Source organism: Metopolophium dirhodum, chromosome 7 (genome assembly GCF_019925205.1).
Source record: "Metopolophium dirhodum isolate CAU chromosome 7, ASM1992520v1, whole genome shotgun sequence".
Taxonomy (NCBI): Eukaryota; Metazoa; Arthropoda; class Insecta; order Hemiptera; family Aphididae; genus Metopolophium; species Metopolophium dirhodum.
The window spans coordinates 37606836-37627501 of record NC_083566.1 but is presented as its reverse complement, the minus strand read 5'-3'; the positions used below and the strand labels follow the sequence as shown (position 1 = coordinate 37627501).

General features: G+C 27.5%; 3 protein-coding genes across 3 annotated transcripts in view; 1 reads left to right on the top strand and 2 right to left on the bottom strand.

Moving 5' to 3' along the window:
* LOC132948744 (translational activator of cytochrome c oxidase 1-like) overlaps positions 1-16596 on the bottom strand; it is a 29217-nt gene extending 12621 nt beyond the window's left edge. The window contains exons 1-4 of the mRNA XM_061019376.1: positions 16306-16596; positions 15457-15566; positions 14953-15083; positions 13665-13839 (exon numbers count right to left, since the gene is read on the bottom strand). Of these exons, the coding sequence (XP_060875359.1) occupies positions 13665-13839; positions 14953-15083; positions 15457-15566; positions 16306-16519 (630 nt within the window). The 5' untranslated portion in view covers positions 16520-16596. The remainder of the gene's footprint in view (positions 1-13664; positions 13840-14952; positions 15084-15456; positions 15567-16305) is intronic.
* LOC132948742 (putative nuclease HARBI1) lies at positions 8382-10915 on the top strand. The gene is made up of 2 exons (XM_061019374.1): positions 8382-8883; positions 9934-10915. The coding sequence occupies exons 1-2, from the start codon at positions 8440-8442 to the stop codon at positions 10717-10719; spliced, it is 1230 nt and encodes a 409-aa protein (XP_060875357.1). The 5' UTR covers positions 8382-8439; the 3' UTR covers positions 10720-10915.
* Positions 8754-13658, bottom strand: LOC132948743 (uncharacterized). Its single transcript, XM_061019375.1, has 2 exons — positions 10930-13658; positions 8754-9786 (listed from the first exon to the last, which is right to left on the bottom strand). Exons 1-2 carry the CDS (start codon positions 11290-11292, stop codon positions 9151-9153), a joined length of 999 nt encoding a protein of 332 aa, XP_060875358.1. The 5' UTR covers positions 11293-13658; the 3' UTR covers positions 8754-9150.
* Positions 16597-20666: the final 4070 nt, after the last annotated feature.

Below are 20666 nucleotides of genomic sequence, written 5' to 3'. Positions count from 1 at the left end.
CAGTGAAAACAATGAGTATATTAAGAAGAAAATAATAGGGTGTCTTGTATGTTTTGTATTTGGTGGTAATCCTTTATTATAATCTTTATTATAGCTAGTATTGAAAACTATGCATGTATAATAAATTCAGTTAAACGCATCTCGTTTGTTATAATATTATAGGTTGTTTATGATAGTATTCATGACAGTACGACATAATACTACATTAACATATTATTTTAATATTATTCAAGAGGATAAAAAATTAAAAACTGTTAGGAAGTATCGTGAGAAGAATTTCTTGTTTTTGGTACAAGTTCTGAGAACAAAATAATAATCTAATGGTTTGTCCGTTTTCATGATGATGAGATAGTCGTTCCACAGATGGACGCACGCGAGCGTGTACTTCCCAAAAATCAATATTATATATTACGTAACGATAGCAACAAAGATTACTTTCACCTCACACTGAGTTCACCGTGACTCGAAAGCGGTCCAAACCAAAATGTAGACGAAAATATTAAAGCAGACCTGTAAGATTTATTTTCCATACAAACGCTAGCTTTTTTTATAATGCATATATATTTTTGTTAACTAGTTGTAAGTGTTTAAATGATGTATCACTCGAAAGGTCAAACACGTAGAACTCGTTTAAAAAAAAATAAAAATAATGATGCAACAGATACACATTAATGATCTCATAGAGCGTCATACCTATAGGTTTTATAATAGATAATATTTTTAATCGTAATTATATACCTATTACCGTTGAATGTATTTACAAAATATATTATACTCAATGAATAATGATATTACCAACTAACTAAATCTAACGTATAATTTCCACTGCAACATTAAAACTGGTTAATTCTTAAGTCACCTTGACAGTATAATAAATGGGATTTTTGACCTATAACCTTTTAAGTTGTAATCTAATAACTATGCATTTAGAATATTTAAATTAAACTAAATTCGATTAAATTAATTCGTTAACATACATAGTGGAGAGAAAATGGATGATATAAATATACTAAAGAAAATAGTGATTATTATTAATTAACACTATACTAGTATACTCTATACTCTATTATAGTCAATATAATCTATAGCGTATATACTATAAAAGATTTAAGATATTATAAAATAGACTATACGACATACGTTATAACTTATAACTTATAAGTGAATAATATACATAAATACATAATACATATTATATACTGTTACTTATTAGGTTACTACCTAACCTACTAGTACACATGGATGATGTATCCGCTTAAATTTTAGACTAAAATGTTGGTAAATAATGTACTCACATTTTCTCAATGAACGGCATATTATTATGTTTGTACCGAATTATAATTAAATAATTCACAAAATCAAAAGACGATGTAATTTGTTGTAGACCCTAGGGATTTTAGTGAATTTTAAATCCCGTTAAAGTCATGTCTGTGTTCATCAGTTTATGTCATAATTAAATTTTTATAATGCCAACCTAACAATAATCACTAAAATCATAACTCAATACTCATGCAGTCATTCATAATAATTAAGGTAATAAATATTATTATTTATTATATAATAACTAATTATTTATTAATTTACCACACGTGATAATATTATGTACCATGCTATAGACAGTACTCAAATTGGGAATTATTAAGTAGTGGAGCTCAATCCAACAATGTATAAACTGCGTTCCAAGTGCAAAATTACTCAACGCAGACCCATGGGAGGCTTTGCCCCCACACCCCCTTCTTATCCAATTCATAATTTTTCAATACTACATTTCACCTTGGTTACAGAATTTTAACTTTATTCTATTCCAAATTTCCCAATATAATATATTTAACTTTATGTATGTAATATTATAATTATAAGTATACGTACTCTATGTATATTAAATAAATATATTATTAATATTTTTGCGATTAATAATGGACTAACTGTAAATATCATGATACTGCCGTTCAATATAGAACGATATTTTGACAATTTTTATTAGATTGGACGTAATTGACCTCGTTTCTACTGTATACCCGGCATACGTTGGTAATATCGTATTTCCGATGCGATATCAGTAAATTTATCTGCTGGTAAATGACAACAAATTAAAGTTGAAAGTGTGGCGCAGATTACATATTCCATTTCGTTTCCTGTCGTGGCGCAAATTACCAAAACGAATTTTTAGATGTGGTGCAAAATACGTATTTAATTTTTATATTTTGGCGCAAATTACATACGTGCTTAAATGTACCTATTGGTGGTTAAAATTACAAGTAATTAAATTGGTGCAAAATACCATCTTCCGTAAAAATGGGTCGTGAAAGGTTTTTTTTCTAAAAAAAAAAATAAGTTTATACAATTTTAAATTATGAATTCGAATAAGTTATGAATGAATTGAAGAACCATATTTTACAGTAGACATAATGACAGTTAAACTGTCTACTGACATAGAAAATCAATAAATTGAGCTTACTTGTAATCCCAAACAAATGTTTATTGATACTTATTTGTAAATGTTTTGGGCACACTTATGTACGGGAAATTACGCAAAACTAGCAGCTAAAGTTTTTTTTTATCATGGCCTACAAAGTTGACACAAATCGTGAAAATATTGTTACAAAAACAGTGGGTCGCGATTCAAAAAGGTTGAATATTAGACTCTTGGTCGAAACCATAAAGATAAAAAATATTTTTATATAAAAAAATGTAAAATTCATAAGGTATTCATTAGGTCTTTGACTACAATTTAGATCCACTCTAAATTTTAATAAAAATTATTTTAGGCATTAAATTGTACCGTCCCTCCGTCAAAGTAAAAAAAAATAGTTGGGGTACGCAAAGAAAAAATAAAAATAGTAGAGGAGCTCCGTCCCCCTGCGCAACCCTCCCCCCCACCACCAATTCGAGCACTGGCTATAGATTTACAAAAAATATTAAAAATATCTATGATTGAAAAGGTGGTTACTCTGCTGTACGGTAGGTTACAACTGGATCACTAATGAATGGTCTTAAATTAAAATGCAATGATAAAATATCATCGTATCGAAAAACGGTACTGAGCGGAGATGGTCCGTCAATTATAATAATATTTTTAAATTACAACAAAATAACTAAGATCGTTGTTCTTCGTTTAAATATTTCATTTCGTTCGAATTTGAATTTAAAATAGCTATAATATATTAATATTCTTTAACAGAGTGAAAATAATTGAGAAAAGTATATTTTTATTATTCGCCCATTCACAATAATTGTGTCGAAACATTTTTTACGGCAAAGTGTCTTTCGATACTAAAATATATAATTTAATATAATATAAATCCATTAATGTGACGTTAATTATACAGATAAAACCAGTTATTTATGTCCAGATAGGTAACTATTAAACTATCATTTTTTTCGGGAAGAATTTAAAAGCGTCCACTATTATTTGAAATGTGTCCATTAGTAGATAGTTTACTGTACAGCCTATATAAAATATAAATATAATATTTACTTGAATTGTATATAATAGATTGGACGTGTACAAGGTTACCGGACGATTTATAGCTGATCGGAAATAACATTAATTCATATTTATCACTTTACACGTGTACGTTTTTTAGTTGATGTTTTCCAATAATTATACAATAGTTTTTAGTTAATTTTGATGTGTGTTTGACCTTATGGTACTATGCAATTTAATAATAATACCAATATTACATTCAGAGAAATACTTGGAACTTAGAAATAAAACGGTTGATCATTATATTATTATATTTATTACCTATTATATAAGATGAATTTAAACATTTTAAGATTTTATGAATTGTGTATGTTTAGTGGCATTGGCAGAGTACCCAATTATTTATATTTTATTAATTACCAGTAGTAAATTAATTAATAACACAATTTTATATTAAGTACGACCGCGACGTAAATAATACATTTTTTTTAAATATTATGTTAATACTAAATGATAATTTTTTCGTATAAGTCATGATGGCATAATTATGACAGAGTTACCTATACCCATGTATATCTAAGGCCAATTATTTTTATCGGAGATAGTATATTTATTATTTTTTTTTTAACTTGATAGTGAAATTATACTTATTTTTCAATAGAAAAAATACAAATTAGTAATGAAAAAACAAGTTTCTTTCGATGATAATATGGTCAGGAAAAAATATTTGTTATTTGAGCCATACACATGTCGTTCATATATGAACGGCGCGTCCCCCATACTTTACTATGGGTTGCCAAGTTCCAACATTGTTCGAAACAGATGGTCAATACCTGTGTAATATAAGGGACCTAATTACCTAAGGTGTTATTCTAAAAATTTTTGTTATATTTGTAGTTGTACTATTCTCTTTTTTGTTATATAATGGTTATATAATGGTACTTAAATAGTCAATTGTATGCTTTCTTTTTCCAACAATGTTGGGCCCTGGACCTCCTCTTTTTATGGGTCCATTTCTTTATATGTTTATGGGCCAGATTCATTACGTGGTTATCCCAATAACGTTGCAATAATATTATTTATTTATTTCAGCCCATAGCGCCATATCGCCGGTATCAATTTCATATCCCTGCACATCTAGCGCGTACGTCAGATTCTTCCGTCAATATAATTCGTCTTCTATTTTTAGACTTCTCGTTTTTATAAAATCGTATAAAATAGAATTATAATTTTTCATTTGAATAACAATGAATATTTATATTTTAGTTTAATTTTTAATTCAATATTTTTTATACTATTCATTCTATGTATATCCTTCAATTAAATATCCATCAGCCCACTAATACCAAAATAAATTTCAAGTTCATCGGAAAACAACTTTCGCTGCACCCGTACGCACGCCTGAAATTATATTTACCTGAAGGAAAAATGAAAACTCTCCAGAGTTGCTTTAAAATTATGTCGCAACAAATTATAGACTCAACAGACCAAAAAATAGACAAATCAAGTTTTTTTTAAATATGTATGTATTCATATAATTATAAAATTAAATGAAGATGCTAATTTGAAATCAATTAAAATTTTTATTATTGACCATATTATAATACAGTATAATTTAAATAATTGACTTTTAGATTCTGAGCGAAGCGATGAATGTATTGATTTTACAATGATGTTTGTTTTTTTTAATTTTTAATTTTTTTTGTGTCTGTCATCACCTTTTAGGACAGTATTAGTGCTTGGATTTTCTTCAACAGTAACTTTTCTGATAGGAAAGTGAATCTAGTTGGTACGTTGGGGGAAACTAATAATTTGTATGCAAATAAATCGAAGTGATAATATTCACTGCCAGTGGCGGCCATGACACCTGCGTGTCACAAAGTGGCGATCATACCTATATATTTAGCCATGGGTATACAGTTCAGTGCCACCCACACGCTGCGCCGCTTTTATAAGTCGATCAATATTTCACCAGAGTACCAACTTAAGTTAGGTACCACGGCAAGTGGGTCAAATGAGAAATCCGTATAATATGGATGTATGTGCGACGTTTCGAAAAATCCACGCTGCTCTGAAGGAGCATGTCAAATCGGAGATGGCGACCGGTCCAAGTCTTATATCATGATGGGTGTTTTTTTTTTATTTTTGTGTCTGTCATCACCTTTTAGGACAGAAAAGTGCTTGGGTTTTCAAAAGCGACGTGAAAAACAAAAGAAAAATTAAGGAAAAACGGGAATTTTTACGCAAAATCTGTTTTCGAGAAAATCAATTTTGGTTTTTGGTGTAACTCTAAAACAAATAACCGTAGGGACATGACATTTTGACTGAATGTTTATATTAGCATTGCAAATATTTTGACTCTTTTTGAGCAGTTTACGGACATTGTCAGTTTTCAATTTTTTTAGTTTTTTTTTCTATAAATATCAATAAAATTTTATCTGTTGAGTAAAAAAGCTTGAAAATTTAATAGAAGGCTCCTAAGTTATTGTTTCAAAGGCAGATGAAAAAAATTAAAAATCCTTAGTCACAGTTTTTATTTATAAGCATTTAAAGTTCAAATTTTGACAAAATACGGAAAAATCACGAAAATTAGTAAATTATTTTAAATTGAGAATTCATAAGAATTTTACTTTTTAAATCTAAGATTTGAAAATGTAATATAAGATTACTCATAAGTTTGTCTACCTTTATCAAAAAAAAAAATGTCAACAAGAAAGTCAAATTAAATTTTTATGAGCGTTTGAAATTCATATTTTTACAACATTTGATATTCACTCGATTTCTCATGTAACGATTTTCTTATTTTGTTGTAATTAAAAAACGAATGACTGTAGATACTTGAAAATTTCACTGAATGTTAATATTAGCATTTTCTATACACGATACAATTTTGAAAATAATTTGACTCTTTTTGTGCTGTTTACGGACATTGTCACTTATTTTTTTAGTTTTTCTATAAATTTCAATAAAATTTTGTTGGGTAAAAAAGCGTGAAAATTTAATGCAAGGCTCCTAATATAATCTTACAATAGCAGTTGAAAAATATTAAATTACATAGGCAAAATTTTTTTTTTAAGCATTTACTTGGTAATATCATAGGCTGACTGACCGTTTGCGCTCAGAATCGTTTTTCTTATACAATGAATAATGATATTATATCATTGAATTCAAATTTAACACCATCCATTACAGTGACTCACTTGTAACCTACTGTACAGCAGAGCGATATCCACTTACCCACATTTTTTTAGATAAAATTCAAATGTTTATTCAATTTTAAAAAGGTGGGCAAGTAGGTGTCGCTCATCTGTACAGTAAGTTACAAGTTGGTCACAGTAATGGATGGTGTTAAATTTGAATTCAATGATATAATATCATTGTCTAAAAACGATTCTGAGCGAAGATGGTCAATCAGCCTATGATATTACTAAGTACATTTGATGATATTATTGTGAATAAAGTAATTTATATATAACCTATTTACGTGGAACCTTGTTTTAAATTCTCAATCCTTAGATATAAAAGTTGAACATTTTTAACATTTTTAACTATAAAATAATTATTAAATTTTAAATTTGATAAATTTTTGTCAAAATTTTAACTTTGAATGCTTATAAAAAAACATAATAAATATATTATAAAAATAATAAATATAGTAAAATATGATAGGTAGTAAACAATTTAGATATATTATTAATATTTTGTATTGTATTATGTATTATGCTTTGTAAAAATGACTGATATTACAGAATTGAATATGCTTATATTTTTATTTTTATATTTGTTTTTAAAATCTTAGATTTGGGTTTTTTGTTTAGGTGTGAGCGATTGGTAATATTTTTTATTTTTAGTACACTATGCTTATATAGCCATGTATATGTACTTGTTTGAACTTTTTTAAGAACATTTATAGAACATTTTGTTAAAAATTACATGACAAAATTGATCGAAATCCCGATTAGAATTCAAATTCGATTAGAAATGCATAGAGTTTTTCTTTTCATAGCTTACTTTAGAAATGTTAATAGAAGATTCAATAAGTTTTGTTACCTTTAACAAAAAAAAAAAAAGTTCAACGGAAAATTAGGATATCTATAAGTTATAGCTATGAGATATTTTTGATTTTAAATTATTTTTTTTTTTGTCATTGAATTTGATTATTTATACAAGGATTATATTTTATAGAAGGACACACTTCTCCCCTATTTTACGGGTTGCTATTATAATCGTTTATGTAATTATATGATTTGGTTGAGGGCAACTGATCAACACCCCGACAACCACTATTCAAAGTACATTTTGTATAGGTACTTAATAATATTTATCTGTCATTAATAAACTTAAATTAATATTTGTATCAAAATATTTATAAATATAGATGGTACATTGCAAACAGAACAAAGTAAATCGATTTTCATACAATTATGTGGCTTCTAATTGAGTAGGTAATCCTGTTTTTAAGGTGAAAATGGTTAATGCAATAATATACATAATTCAATAAGTACATATATCAATAACCACATAAAAATTTAAAATATTGAAGCATTAAATAATGTGTTAAATTGACTAGTTCCATTTTTACGAATTTCTGTGCTACAGGCTACAATGATATAGTATACAATACAATTATTATAACTTTTAATACAACCATAAATATTAAGAAAATGGTTATACGGCAATACGGCTATCATTATCGGGCTATACATTTTAAAACAATTTTATTTTATGAACAGACTAAAGTTTTAAATTTTTTTTTTTATTATATTATAACTTAGTAACTATAATGCCGGGTTCACACTGTTGCAATTTCTTGCATTGTAGACTTGCTTGCAATATATATCATGCAAGAATACGCATAGTAATACGCAAGTGCATGTTCACATATATGCTTGTATATGTGTAGTCTTGTATGTATTTAAATATTGTTTAGTTTCAAAAGTGATCTGATCGCGAGTAGAAGTGCTGTTTTTTTTTCAATTTTGAAATATTTTTAATTTTTACGAGACTGTTAAATGGATTCAACAAAAAAAGGAGTACTTATTGTTTGCGATATGCTTCGTAAAGAAATCTTAAAAAAGAAGCAAGAAGCTTTAAAAAAAAAAAGATTATGGGTTCGACAATGGATTAGTAGAAGAAATAGTGTTGGCGCATCAAATAGTTTATGTTTTGAATTAAGAAATGAAGATCCATCATCATACAAAAACTTTTTGAGAATGGATTATTACCTTTTTCAATATTTACTGGAGAAAGTTAAACCATTAATTCAAAAAGAAGACACTTTTTTTAGAAAAGCATTACCTGCACGTACAAAATTGGAAATAGTACTTCGTTTTTTGGCCACAGGCAATTCTTTTACCAGTCTTCAATATTTATTCAGAGTACCTAAGAACACAATAAGTACGTTTCTACCAGATGTATGCAATGCTATTTATACTGCATTGAAAGAATTCATTGAAGTAAGTACTATATATTTTTAACTTTATTATCACCAAAAAGTAAATTAGGTAAACAATATAGGTACAGAAAATTAATGTAAGTAAAATAAAAAAAATCTTAACGAGATTTAAAATTGTAACTAACCAAAATAAAATTTATCAATATAATATTCTTTTTAAATAAAACTTAACCTTTTCTTAGTTTTTTTTATCAAAATTCAAAAACTTAAAAAATATATATAAAATAAAAAACTTGTTAGGTACCTACCTACAAAAAATATAAAATATTTACAAAGAAAAAATATCATCATTTGAAGAATAGGCTGATGAACCATTACTTTCATTTGACATTTGATTACTGGTTGATGGAACTGCTAATGTTGTGTTGTGCCCTGATGAATAATCCACATGTATATCATTAGTAGCTTGTTGATTATAAATAACTGGTGTTTGTGAAAAGTTAAATACTCCACTTGGTTGTACAGCTTGCAATTTATACTTAATAAGTAAGCTATGTATATCACTTTGTGCCTGAAATGCTAAATTTATGGGTAATTTTTTTAACATTGTTGATACTAAATTACCAAATGCATCAAATTCGTTCATTTCCAACGGTTGTGTTGTTTTATCAGATATTTCGTCTAATTTTTTTAGAGCATTATCAAGATATGTTGTATCCGACACTTCATTTTTCCTTTTTTTTGAAATTGATCGTTTTAAAGCCCGTGGAGGTGGTAGCGGAGGTGATAAAACTTTTTCTGATAAGTCCGATAATAGTTGGGATGTATTGTTAACTGTAGAGATTAATGTAGCATTATTTTCAACTGATGAAAAAGAACTATTCAGCTTAATGGACTCGGCTGATGTTAAATTTTCACAAACAGAATTTGACTGAGATTCGTAATCTTTTTCAATGAGCATTTCCTATAATAAATAATAAGTTGAAAATTAGGTGGGTACTTCGAAAACGTGATAAATAAAATAATCAACTGTTCAAATGGTTTTATGGTTTTATGTTATATTTAATATTTATATTATTTTTAAATCTGAAATATTTTTATACATTTCCAGGTCCCTAGAAAAGAAGAAGAATGGAAAAAAATCCAAAATGGTTTCAATTTGCGTTGGAATTTTCCTAACTGCGTTGGTGCCCTTGACGGGAAACATGTAGTTGTAAAAAAACCACCGGGGACAGGGACTGAGTACTTCAACTACAAAAATTCTTGTAGTATAGTCTTAATGGCAAGTGTAGATCATGATTATTGCTTTCGTTATGTAGATATTGGAGCAAAAGGAAGACAGTCGGATGGTGGTATATTTGCAGATTGTTCCTTAAAATATGCAATTGAAAATAATAAACTAAACCTCCCAAAAGACGCAGTTTTTGTTGCCGATGAAGCGTTTCCTATGAAACCATATTTAATGAAACCATATGCCCGAAGAAATTTAACAAAAGAACAAAAAATTTTTAACTATAGATTGTCAAGAGCTAGGCGTATAGTAGAAAATGCTTTTGGAATTTTAACAAGTCGATTTAGAGTTTATGAAAAACCAATATCACTTATTCCAGAAAAGGTAGACAGTATCGTAAATGCTACTTGTGCTTTACATAATTGGCTAAGAATAAAATCGCCTAATACCTACACACCATCGGGTACATTTGATTATGAAGATTTAGATAATTGTAATTGGTCTCCCGGATCATGGCGTAATGAAATACAACCAACAGGAATTATAAATATGACTTCTCATCCACCGAGATATCCGTCGACATCAGCCACAACATTGCGAGAAAAATACACACAATATTTTAATAACGAAGGTGCTGTTCCATGGCAGGATAATATGATTTTTTAAGTACATTTATCTATATATTAATTATTATTATTATTATGTTTGTATTAGTTACATATTACATTTATTAAAATTTTGACATTGTGCGGCCAACTTCACGGACTTATATACTAAATTTTAATATTATATTATCCATAAATTTAGTATTTACTATTGGTATTTATGTAATTTAATTTATTTAAATTTTGGTAGTGAAATATATTAAAAAATTACCAAATTAGAGTGAGTTTTCCTTGATTCGACAACCGGATGCAAAAATATATCAAGTGCTTCAAACCAAAATACTTTTGGTTTATATACATCGTTGGCACCTGATCCAGACTTTTTTGAATCCTCTACTTTTCTTTTTTCTTGGTGGTAGGCCGTACGTAAATTTTTTATTTTGGTTGGAACATCAGATGGTCCAAAATTAGTTTCATTCATTTCTTCAGATATTAATTTATATGCCTGGTTCCGTGCATCTTTGTTCTTATATTGGTCCAGTTTTACGTTCCATAGTACTTCGTGATGACGATACAAAGTAATTAGTTTTAGTACATTTTCTTCGTTCAAACTATATTTTGATTTGGAGGCCATTTCAGTGTTTACAAATTAAATTATTTAAAAAATGTACTTAACTAAATACTCTATTAATTAAACAAAATTCATAAAACACAATCCACGTGGTTCACTAGAACGTGTTCGAGAATAAACTGGCATACAATTACCTAATTGCATTCAATTACTGTCCGACATGCCGGACTGCGTGCAAGTTTGAGCATGCAAGAACTTGCATGCGTATTATTAACGTTCACATTTGTTCAATTTTGTTCTTGCACGAGTAAAAATAAGCATGCGGGAAAAAGCATACAAGAAATTGCAACAGTGTGAACCCGGCATAAGACCAGAAAATAGTAAAACTTATGTAAAGCAAACAAAGTTATGATAATTTAGAAGTAAATACTATTTTTTAACTACTTTAATATTTTTGAATCTGTGAAATATGATAAATAATATTACCTTGTAAAAACGGTGCTTGAATTAGAAAGGAAAAAAAAAAGGAAGATGCAAAAATATTAAAAAATGTGGATACACAAAGATTTAAATATCTAATTGATTAGGATAATAATTATATTTTTAAAAAAGGACAAATCCGTCCTTCACGTTACCATCCAAATCAAGCACTGTGTAGAATTAGAATACCGTGGCATATTAACATAAAAGGAAGCTATTTAAGTTAAATAAAATCATTTATTTCAGAGAGACCTTAGGTGTTCTTAGCAAGTTCATCTTGATGTAGTGGTGTAACCAAAGCGGTAGACAACTTTGGGAATTAAATAAATGTATAAATTAGATTAATTTGAATTTTTTTTCCTGAATAATTTATTATTTATAAATTACTAGCTGATCCCGCGCGCACTTCAATGCTTATTAAAAATGGCAACTCTTAAAATAATTATGATTGTTAAACTCCTTTTGGGTGTAACTTGCTGCCGTAAGTGCAACTCATCCACCTTAGTAGGCAATGTTCGAAAATTCTATTTGAAGCAAGCTTGTACCTGATCTGCCCAAATACCCAATGGCAACCAATGGCAACCAATACCAACCAATAATAAATAAATACTAATTTCTACTAATTATTTCTCCTATAACCATTAGTAAACAAAAATTTACGTCATAAATCTCAAAATCCCTGTTTGAACACATTTCCGGGTTCAACCTACCAGGTCCAATTGTAAATCTAAATCATCCCATGAACCACTCCACACACACAAAAAAATTCATAAAAATTGATCCAGCCGTTTAGGAATGAATATAGGACACACACACACACACACACACACACACAGACAAACATTAATTTATATATATATATATATATATATATATTAGATAATATGAAGTTACTGGTACATAATATTATGTAACCAATTGGATATTTAAATCAAAATTCCTAAAAATTCTATACGACAAAAATACGGAAGTAACATTCCAAAATAAAATTAAGAAAACTATTACAGAATATATTTTTTTGTTTTATTTATAGATTCAACAGCTAAACAATCGTTTCAATCATCACAAAAGTATGAGATAGTTGGTTTTCACGTAATTTTGTATTGATCAGATCTTTTGCTTAAATGCACCTTCATAATCTTGTCGATTATTACAAAAATTATGTTGAAAGCTATGACAAAGTAGTAACAGAGATTGATTTGTGGCATCAATATTTAAATGAAAATATTATTAAACTCTATAACGTAGGGTAAGGTAAGAATACCTACGTTTTCTATGATATTTTAATTTTTAAGTGAGTATGTAAAATCATAATATTTTAAAATGCTCATAATTCACATAAAAATTAAAATATTGTAAAAAGCCAATGAGAAAACACAGTAATGTTTTTACCTAAAAGTTTAATAATAGGTCAATTCAAATTCACTCTAATATCAAAACTAACAGCACACTATTGAAACTGGTGAACGAAAATTTGCTATGGCGTACGTGTGTAAGACGGAGACAACATAACGTCTTATTATCTTAACATGGATATAAGTAAATTAAGTCGAACAAATAGTTTTTGTGTATATAAGCTACAAACAAATATTCATTTATACAAACATATTATACATTATATAAAAATCTATTTCATTTATTCAACCAACTCTTTATATGTATAAAGAAGAAAATATTTGATTTTCTTGGGCCATAACAAAATTCCTATGTGAGCCATCCTATAGCATAACCTATGTGGGATGAAAAACAAAACTATAAACACTCTCTGGGTCTCAATTGTGTGCACGATTTAGTACCAATTGGTTCAGTAGTTTCCAAGATTACAGAATATTAACAAACTTTAAATATTAAAATAACTAAACAATTTTTTTCTAACTACCTAGTAAATACTACAGTTGGCTCTGAATTTAAAATTAACACTATAACTAGTATAAAGGATAAAATTAGAAAGTTACTTTATAATAGCCAGGTTCTAAATCGTCGCCGGCAGTTTCTACTTCTTCAGCCCCAGCATTAATTGCATGTTCTATACAATCTTCTGTTGCGTTTATCAAATCTGGAGATGGTTTAGCTATTAGGATTCCTTTGTGAATAAACAAATGCTTAGCTCCAGAATCACAATATGCTAAACTTAAAATAAAATACAAAAAAAGGTAATTAATACATATTAGATGGTTTAACTAAATACTTTAAAATGATCAGTTTTTTGAATATAATAAAATTCACGTTGAATTTATTTTTTATCTATGTAGGTACTGTTTATTTAAACAATTAAATTTAATAAGGCATTTTTCTGAATTAATTAAGGTCAAAATACAAGTCCTTTCAAATGTTATAACACTGTAGCATATTTAATTTAGTTGAAAATTGTATGAATAATATTTATCATAAATAGGTGGGTGTTTTAGTTTTGAAGAGTTTTTTGATGTTACTTTAACAAGTGTCATTAAATCTTTTTTCCTAAAATACTGTAGGCTGTAAAAAAGGAGCATATTATTTGTAAGCCAATAACAGATTAAAATATGAACTATTCTAATAATAATAAATAAACGAGAGAAAAAACCGAGAAAGTCGCTCCGGTGTATTTATAGCAAGCGTGTACCACGTCATTGAGGTCACTGTAATGGATATTGTGTTAAAATTTAATTCAATGATAAATAGTTGTGTACGACAATTCTGAGCAGAGACAGTCTATTTCTAAGGATATTTTATGATTTATTTATATTACTATAATATATTATTAATTAATTTTTCTATTAGTTAAATGGTTGAACTAACTTTTGCAAATAATATTATATAATGTATATTATAATTGTTATTCAATTCAAAGTCAATACTGACATACCTTAAGACAGTATGAATAGACATGGAATAAATAGCTTCAAATGAGTATAAATATTTCTAAAATGTCATTATATATAGAAAATTATAAAAGCCCTTCCAATTGATATTTTTTTTTAAATTAAAACAAAATAACTAAAATTGTTGGTTTAATTTTAAATATCTGATTTTATTAATATTTAAACTTCCGTGTCTATTTATTTTTGATATTTTTAAATTGTAGTTGGAACAACTTCTGAAGAACTACAAAATAATTTACAAAAAAATAGATAAATATGAATAACATCATTGTACAACCAATACATTCATCATTCTACTAAGAATCTAATTTATCAACAGTTTTTACAATATATGTTGAGAATTGTTATATAAATATGATTAATTACATCATAAAATTCTTACCCTGATTTTCGTACCAAAGTATTTAAATTTTGCTTTAGTAGTTTTGCATTTTCTGTTAATGATTGAATCAGTATAATTGAACCTCTTGGTCCTTTAATTTCATGCCAATGTGGATCTGCTTTACTATTCGACTGAAAAATAAATAATTTATAGAAAAATAGTAAGTGAATTACATTTTGTCATCAATATAAATATTTTTGCACCCATACATTTTTATATTTAACAGACTGCATCAGTAGTTATACAGGAATTCATTGTTATTTAAATTTAAATGTAATTATGGTTGTTATTAATAAAGTACTAGTAAAATTACTTTCTTAAAATAATAAAATCATATTATTTGAAATTAGAAAATAAAAAATAATATTTATTTCTATATAGGTAGGTCGTAGGTGTTGATTTTTTTATTTACAACAAATATTTGAATTTTCAGTCTATTAAAACAAAAAATATATTGGATATATTTGAAAAATAATTGCTGGAGTAATTAACAAATGTTTGTACATGTGTTTTTATAGTATTTAAGATAGTATCTTTCGGCATACTGTTCTTTTTGGCCATTTCAATTATTGATGCCAACTTAGAGTTGGTGTCAGGATTTGAATCATTTTGTTCTGAAAAAAAAAAACTATTAATTAAATCTTTTTAACTGTTATTCTATAAAATCTTTATTTTCAGATCTAGGTATTGTGATATATTAGCAAAAATAAATACATTGATTGAGTTAATCATATAAAATGTGATATAGGTATTTTAATTGTATTTTTATTATGTGAAGCAATTTTAAGTTTAATGTAGTAGGTTAGAAAAACTTAACTTGAGTAGGGAAAATGTATAAACCTGTGTTACAGTTTGGATACAAACCATAACCATTACTTAATTACATTTAATAGTTTTGACTATTGAGAAACAAAATTAAAAACCAATTTAAAATAAAAAGACACCTCAATAATAAAAAATATAATATACCAAACCATAAAAAACTATTAAGAGTAATTAAAAATAAAACAAAGAACATTTTGTCTGATAGCATAAATATTTGACATAAGAAATTTGGCATTATTATACAGCATATATTTACCTATATTGATATATTGTAAATTATAATATTAATTACAATGTTTTCATATGAGTTTATATATTGATACTGTAAAAATATAATAGGTATAATAATAATTAATTAATATGTATTATGTAATACACTAATACTTAAGTAATGAAATAAATATGTAATTGATCTATGGAAGGCACACGGTTAGGCAAAACATAATCATTAAACATTTAAACTTATAATATACTTATAACCTAACCATGATCTGAATTTAAACGCTAATAACAGAATGCAAATATTACCCCTGATGGCTAGTTTCATTTGACGACTAAACCTGGCAAACATTAGTGATTTCTGTTGGTCATTGGCTCCTTTTATGTGCTTTATATTGGACCATTTGTTATGACCAGCATTTCTTTTAAACACTATATTACTTAAGGCGAGCCGGCAGTGGTCAGCTGCTTTGAAAAATGTGTATCTGTACATTATAGAATGAACACAAGACGTATATTTCATAAATTATTTTAATTAATCTTAGTTTTTAATATTTTTTACAAGAAATAGGATACAAAACTATAAAATCCGGTGATAAGTAGTATCAGTGATATGCTACCTGTTATCATTGACAATAAGCTTAAAGATAACACATACGAGACCATAGATAATGATATTAATTATTGGTCTTTAATTACGTACTACGTACCATATTTTAGTACCTAGAATGCCTTGATAGAGATTATTATCAAAGCACTCTATTGACTAATAGTACCTACAACTGAATCCAAAAAAAGACCTAAGAAAAAAGAACACGGAAAAAAAGTACAACAAAATTTAAAAAAAATTAAAATATATTAATTGATTATGAAAAAGTTAGCATATTATTGGAATGACAAATAAAAAATTTCAGTGTTTCACCAAAATTCACATTTGTAGTATTAATGACTTGTAAAGTACTTAGTGTGAAAAGTGATCACTATTACTACGCACACATTTACACGTCCTGCAACACACACATTGCCTATATTGAACTCCTTAAAAACGTATTACAAAGAAAAAGCATGTCCACCTATGGATCAATGTTAAACACAAATACACAATTATAAAAAAGTGTGAAGAAAACAATTTGTTTCCAGATACAGTATTTGTACGTGTGGATTTTGAAAGGGTCATGCCTCTAGCAATTAAAATTGTTTTAAGAGATCATAGGTATAACAATCAAAGGCTGTTTTTATCATATTATTAGTACCTATATTACTCAGTGTCTCAGCATAGATTTAGAAATTTAGGAACATACTTCGACTCAACTTCGATTATCATACATTTTTTTTAACTCCTTATATTTAAATTGTATGTCAAATGATTTATAAAATATTTTTTATAGGAATGAGAACGAAGCATTTATGTGGATATATACATACCTATAGACAATTTGACTACTTATTAGCTTTTTTGTAAGTTTGCAGTGTTACCGGTTATTAATAATAATAACTTGGTATCATCAATTGTTTTTGTAATAATCAATTAATAGGTATGCATACAATTTTTTTTAAATTGTTCTTTTTTCCTTTGGTATTTTTTACCGATTACCAACCCATACAATCTACCTCGTACCAGTCGTACCTATGAAATATTTGAGATTTTTAGGGAAAAAATTGGAGTGAATTGACACGTATTGGTTCGTAATCGAGCGTTTAAGAAGTTAGATGTGCGATATACCAAAGAAACAAACCGATGACCCGTATCGCACCTTGATACGCTTCGATAATGTTTCTCCTTGCAAATATATTGATTGATTTAAACTTGTCATATACAATGCACTATGCAGTCAATGTTTACATTATATATTATATATTATATTATGTACCCATCTATGTTTATATCTATGAGCAAATATTTTCTGCTTGGCAAATCAGTAATCACAGTTGACTTCAATGATAAGAACAAGACAGCATCGAGTTGTTTTATAAATTGCAAGATAATATAGGAGGTAATTATAGGTGTTAGGTACCTATATATTATATGAATATAACATTGAAATATTGCATAGAACAATATTGTTCTAAGACTGTCGACTGTGGTGAACAATATACTTCACGTATATACATTATAATATAGAACGGTATTCGGAAAAAAAGCCCCGGAGAAAAATTATCCTTAGTTAGATAAATTTTATCTTATTAATATATTATTTTATAAAAAATAATACTTATTTACTTTATTGTGTGACTTTATAGAATATTTTGTTTTATGATTTGTACTTATATACCTATGTAATTTTTTTCTCAATTTTTCAATTTGAACTCAGGTAGATAGGTATATTCTATATACTTATTTTTATTCATATGGTTTTAAAAGTTTTGACAATATTATAAATCCACTTAGTAGATAATATGTTTTAATACAATTATTAAACCTTGACCTTAAAATAAACACAGATAACTTTTATCTTTGATGTGGTGTTTTATTTTATCTGCAGCAGAAATTAATTTTAAATAGGTAATTCATTAGTAAACATTTTTTAATTTTTAAGAATTTCGTTTTACTATAGGTAGGGAGTAGATACTTACCATGGACGTAAATAGGGGGGGCATTTAGAGGGCTTAGCCCACTCTGAGCCTTCTTAGACCTCCATAAGATATGTTATATAATTTTAATACTATACAAATTTTAATATATTATAGCTATAGGTAATTTTTATTATAATAAATTATATAGTTTATGAGCTAAAAATACATTTTAAACATACTACAAGTCTTAATGAATCGGTATACCTTTTACCCGATATAGATTATAGAAGAAGAAAAAATATATATTTTATAATTATATAAATTTTTTATTAAATTTATACTATAATACAAATTTAGTTTTTCTATCTTAGCCCGAATAGGTAGGTATACCTTATGTATATTCATGGGTAAACGGACACTTTGTACTATCTATTGTTTGAGTACATTTTGTACGGTAAAAATGAACTGATAAAAATCGATCGCGGACACTTTGTACGGTGAAAAAAAAATTATAAAAATCGATCGCAGACACCTTGTGCGATATAAATAAACCAGGAAATATATTTTCAAAATAAGATAAAATAAAATTGCTCAAAACTTTAGATCGGAAATCGTGATTGCTATCAGTATGAAACATGAGTTTGGTGACACAGCTAATACATACACAACCTATACACTAAAATACAATATGGACTAAAACAAAACTACTAAACTTAATCCAAACATTTTAATATGGATATGAATTTACTATTTTTAGAATAAATAATTATAATAATAAAATAATTACAAATACACAATTACTTGAAATAATTTGCAATAGGTACTTTTAATTTTTAAATTTATATATTATGACTAGAGCCCGGATTTATATGCTCTAAAAACCTCAGAAATATGCACTATAAAATATGCATTTATACTCTTATCTTATAGAAATATACCCTATATACCCTATAAAATAAAAAATATGCAAAAAAATATTTTATTTTCATTATTTTTTATATTATGTTTACATAAAATTATTCTATATTTTTTTGATTCATTTTTTGCTTACTAGATATAGTTGCACTGATTTTCGGCATTTTAAATATAAATAAATAAAATCGAATGAATTTTACGCGCACTCGGATCACGACAAACACGAAGAAACAAACACGAATAATGTATGATTTATTAAAACCTACTCAATAACAGATTACTACTTGTCCCGATAGATCTCAGATAAGATAAGAAAATGACTTCGTCAAACTACATGAACTATAAATGTAATATAACTATAAATACGTTATTTTAATTAAAATAAGCAAAATATTACATAATATTATTATGCATTTAAAAATCAATAAAAAATCGTAAAGTACAGAAATATGCAGTACATGTCAAAAAGACCAAAATATGCAGAAATATGCAAAAATATGCAAAATAAAACTTTATATTTCGGATCATTTGATTACAAATCAAACTTGTAGCTTATCTAGCTATTTTTTGGACTGTTCAGAAAAAACATGAAAATACATATAAATCCGGGCCTTAATTATGACATATAATTGACAGTGGATTTTTTAAATTAATTTTGAAGCCTGTACATAGCACGAATTTATTATCATTACTATTATAAATATTATTATTTATGCCAGTTAACCACGATTTAAGATAATTATCTTAAATCGTCCTGTTAACTATGTGTTTTGTGATAACAAATCATGTGATATATATTATACATTTTTTCTACGTCAAATAGTACAAACTGTCCGCCATATTGACTGTTGTTCCTACTTTTTTTTTTCCTGGAAAAAACCACTACGTGGAGGCCGTACTGCTGTTGCATTGCTTAGCCCCTATGTAACATCGTTCATTTAATATACATTTTTACACATGTGTTTCGGCTCATATGGGGAAGTGACATACCTTCCTTAGCGATCGCTAGTATGTATCCGCATACCCCAACAACATGATGACTTACAAATCTTTACATTGGCTTAGCCAAATGGGGATAGCCGAGTCATGCTCCGGGCGATCTCCTCAAATTTTAACAATTTAGTTTTGCAGTTTCAAACTGTGTTCAACGTCTTCCCGAACTGGCCTGCGCCCGCCGTCCTAGACACCTCGTTCAGAGGGTCCTTCTTCTCGAACCGGCCTGGGCCAGCCTCCTAGACATC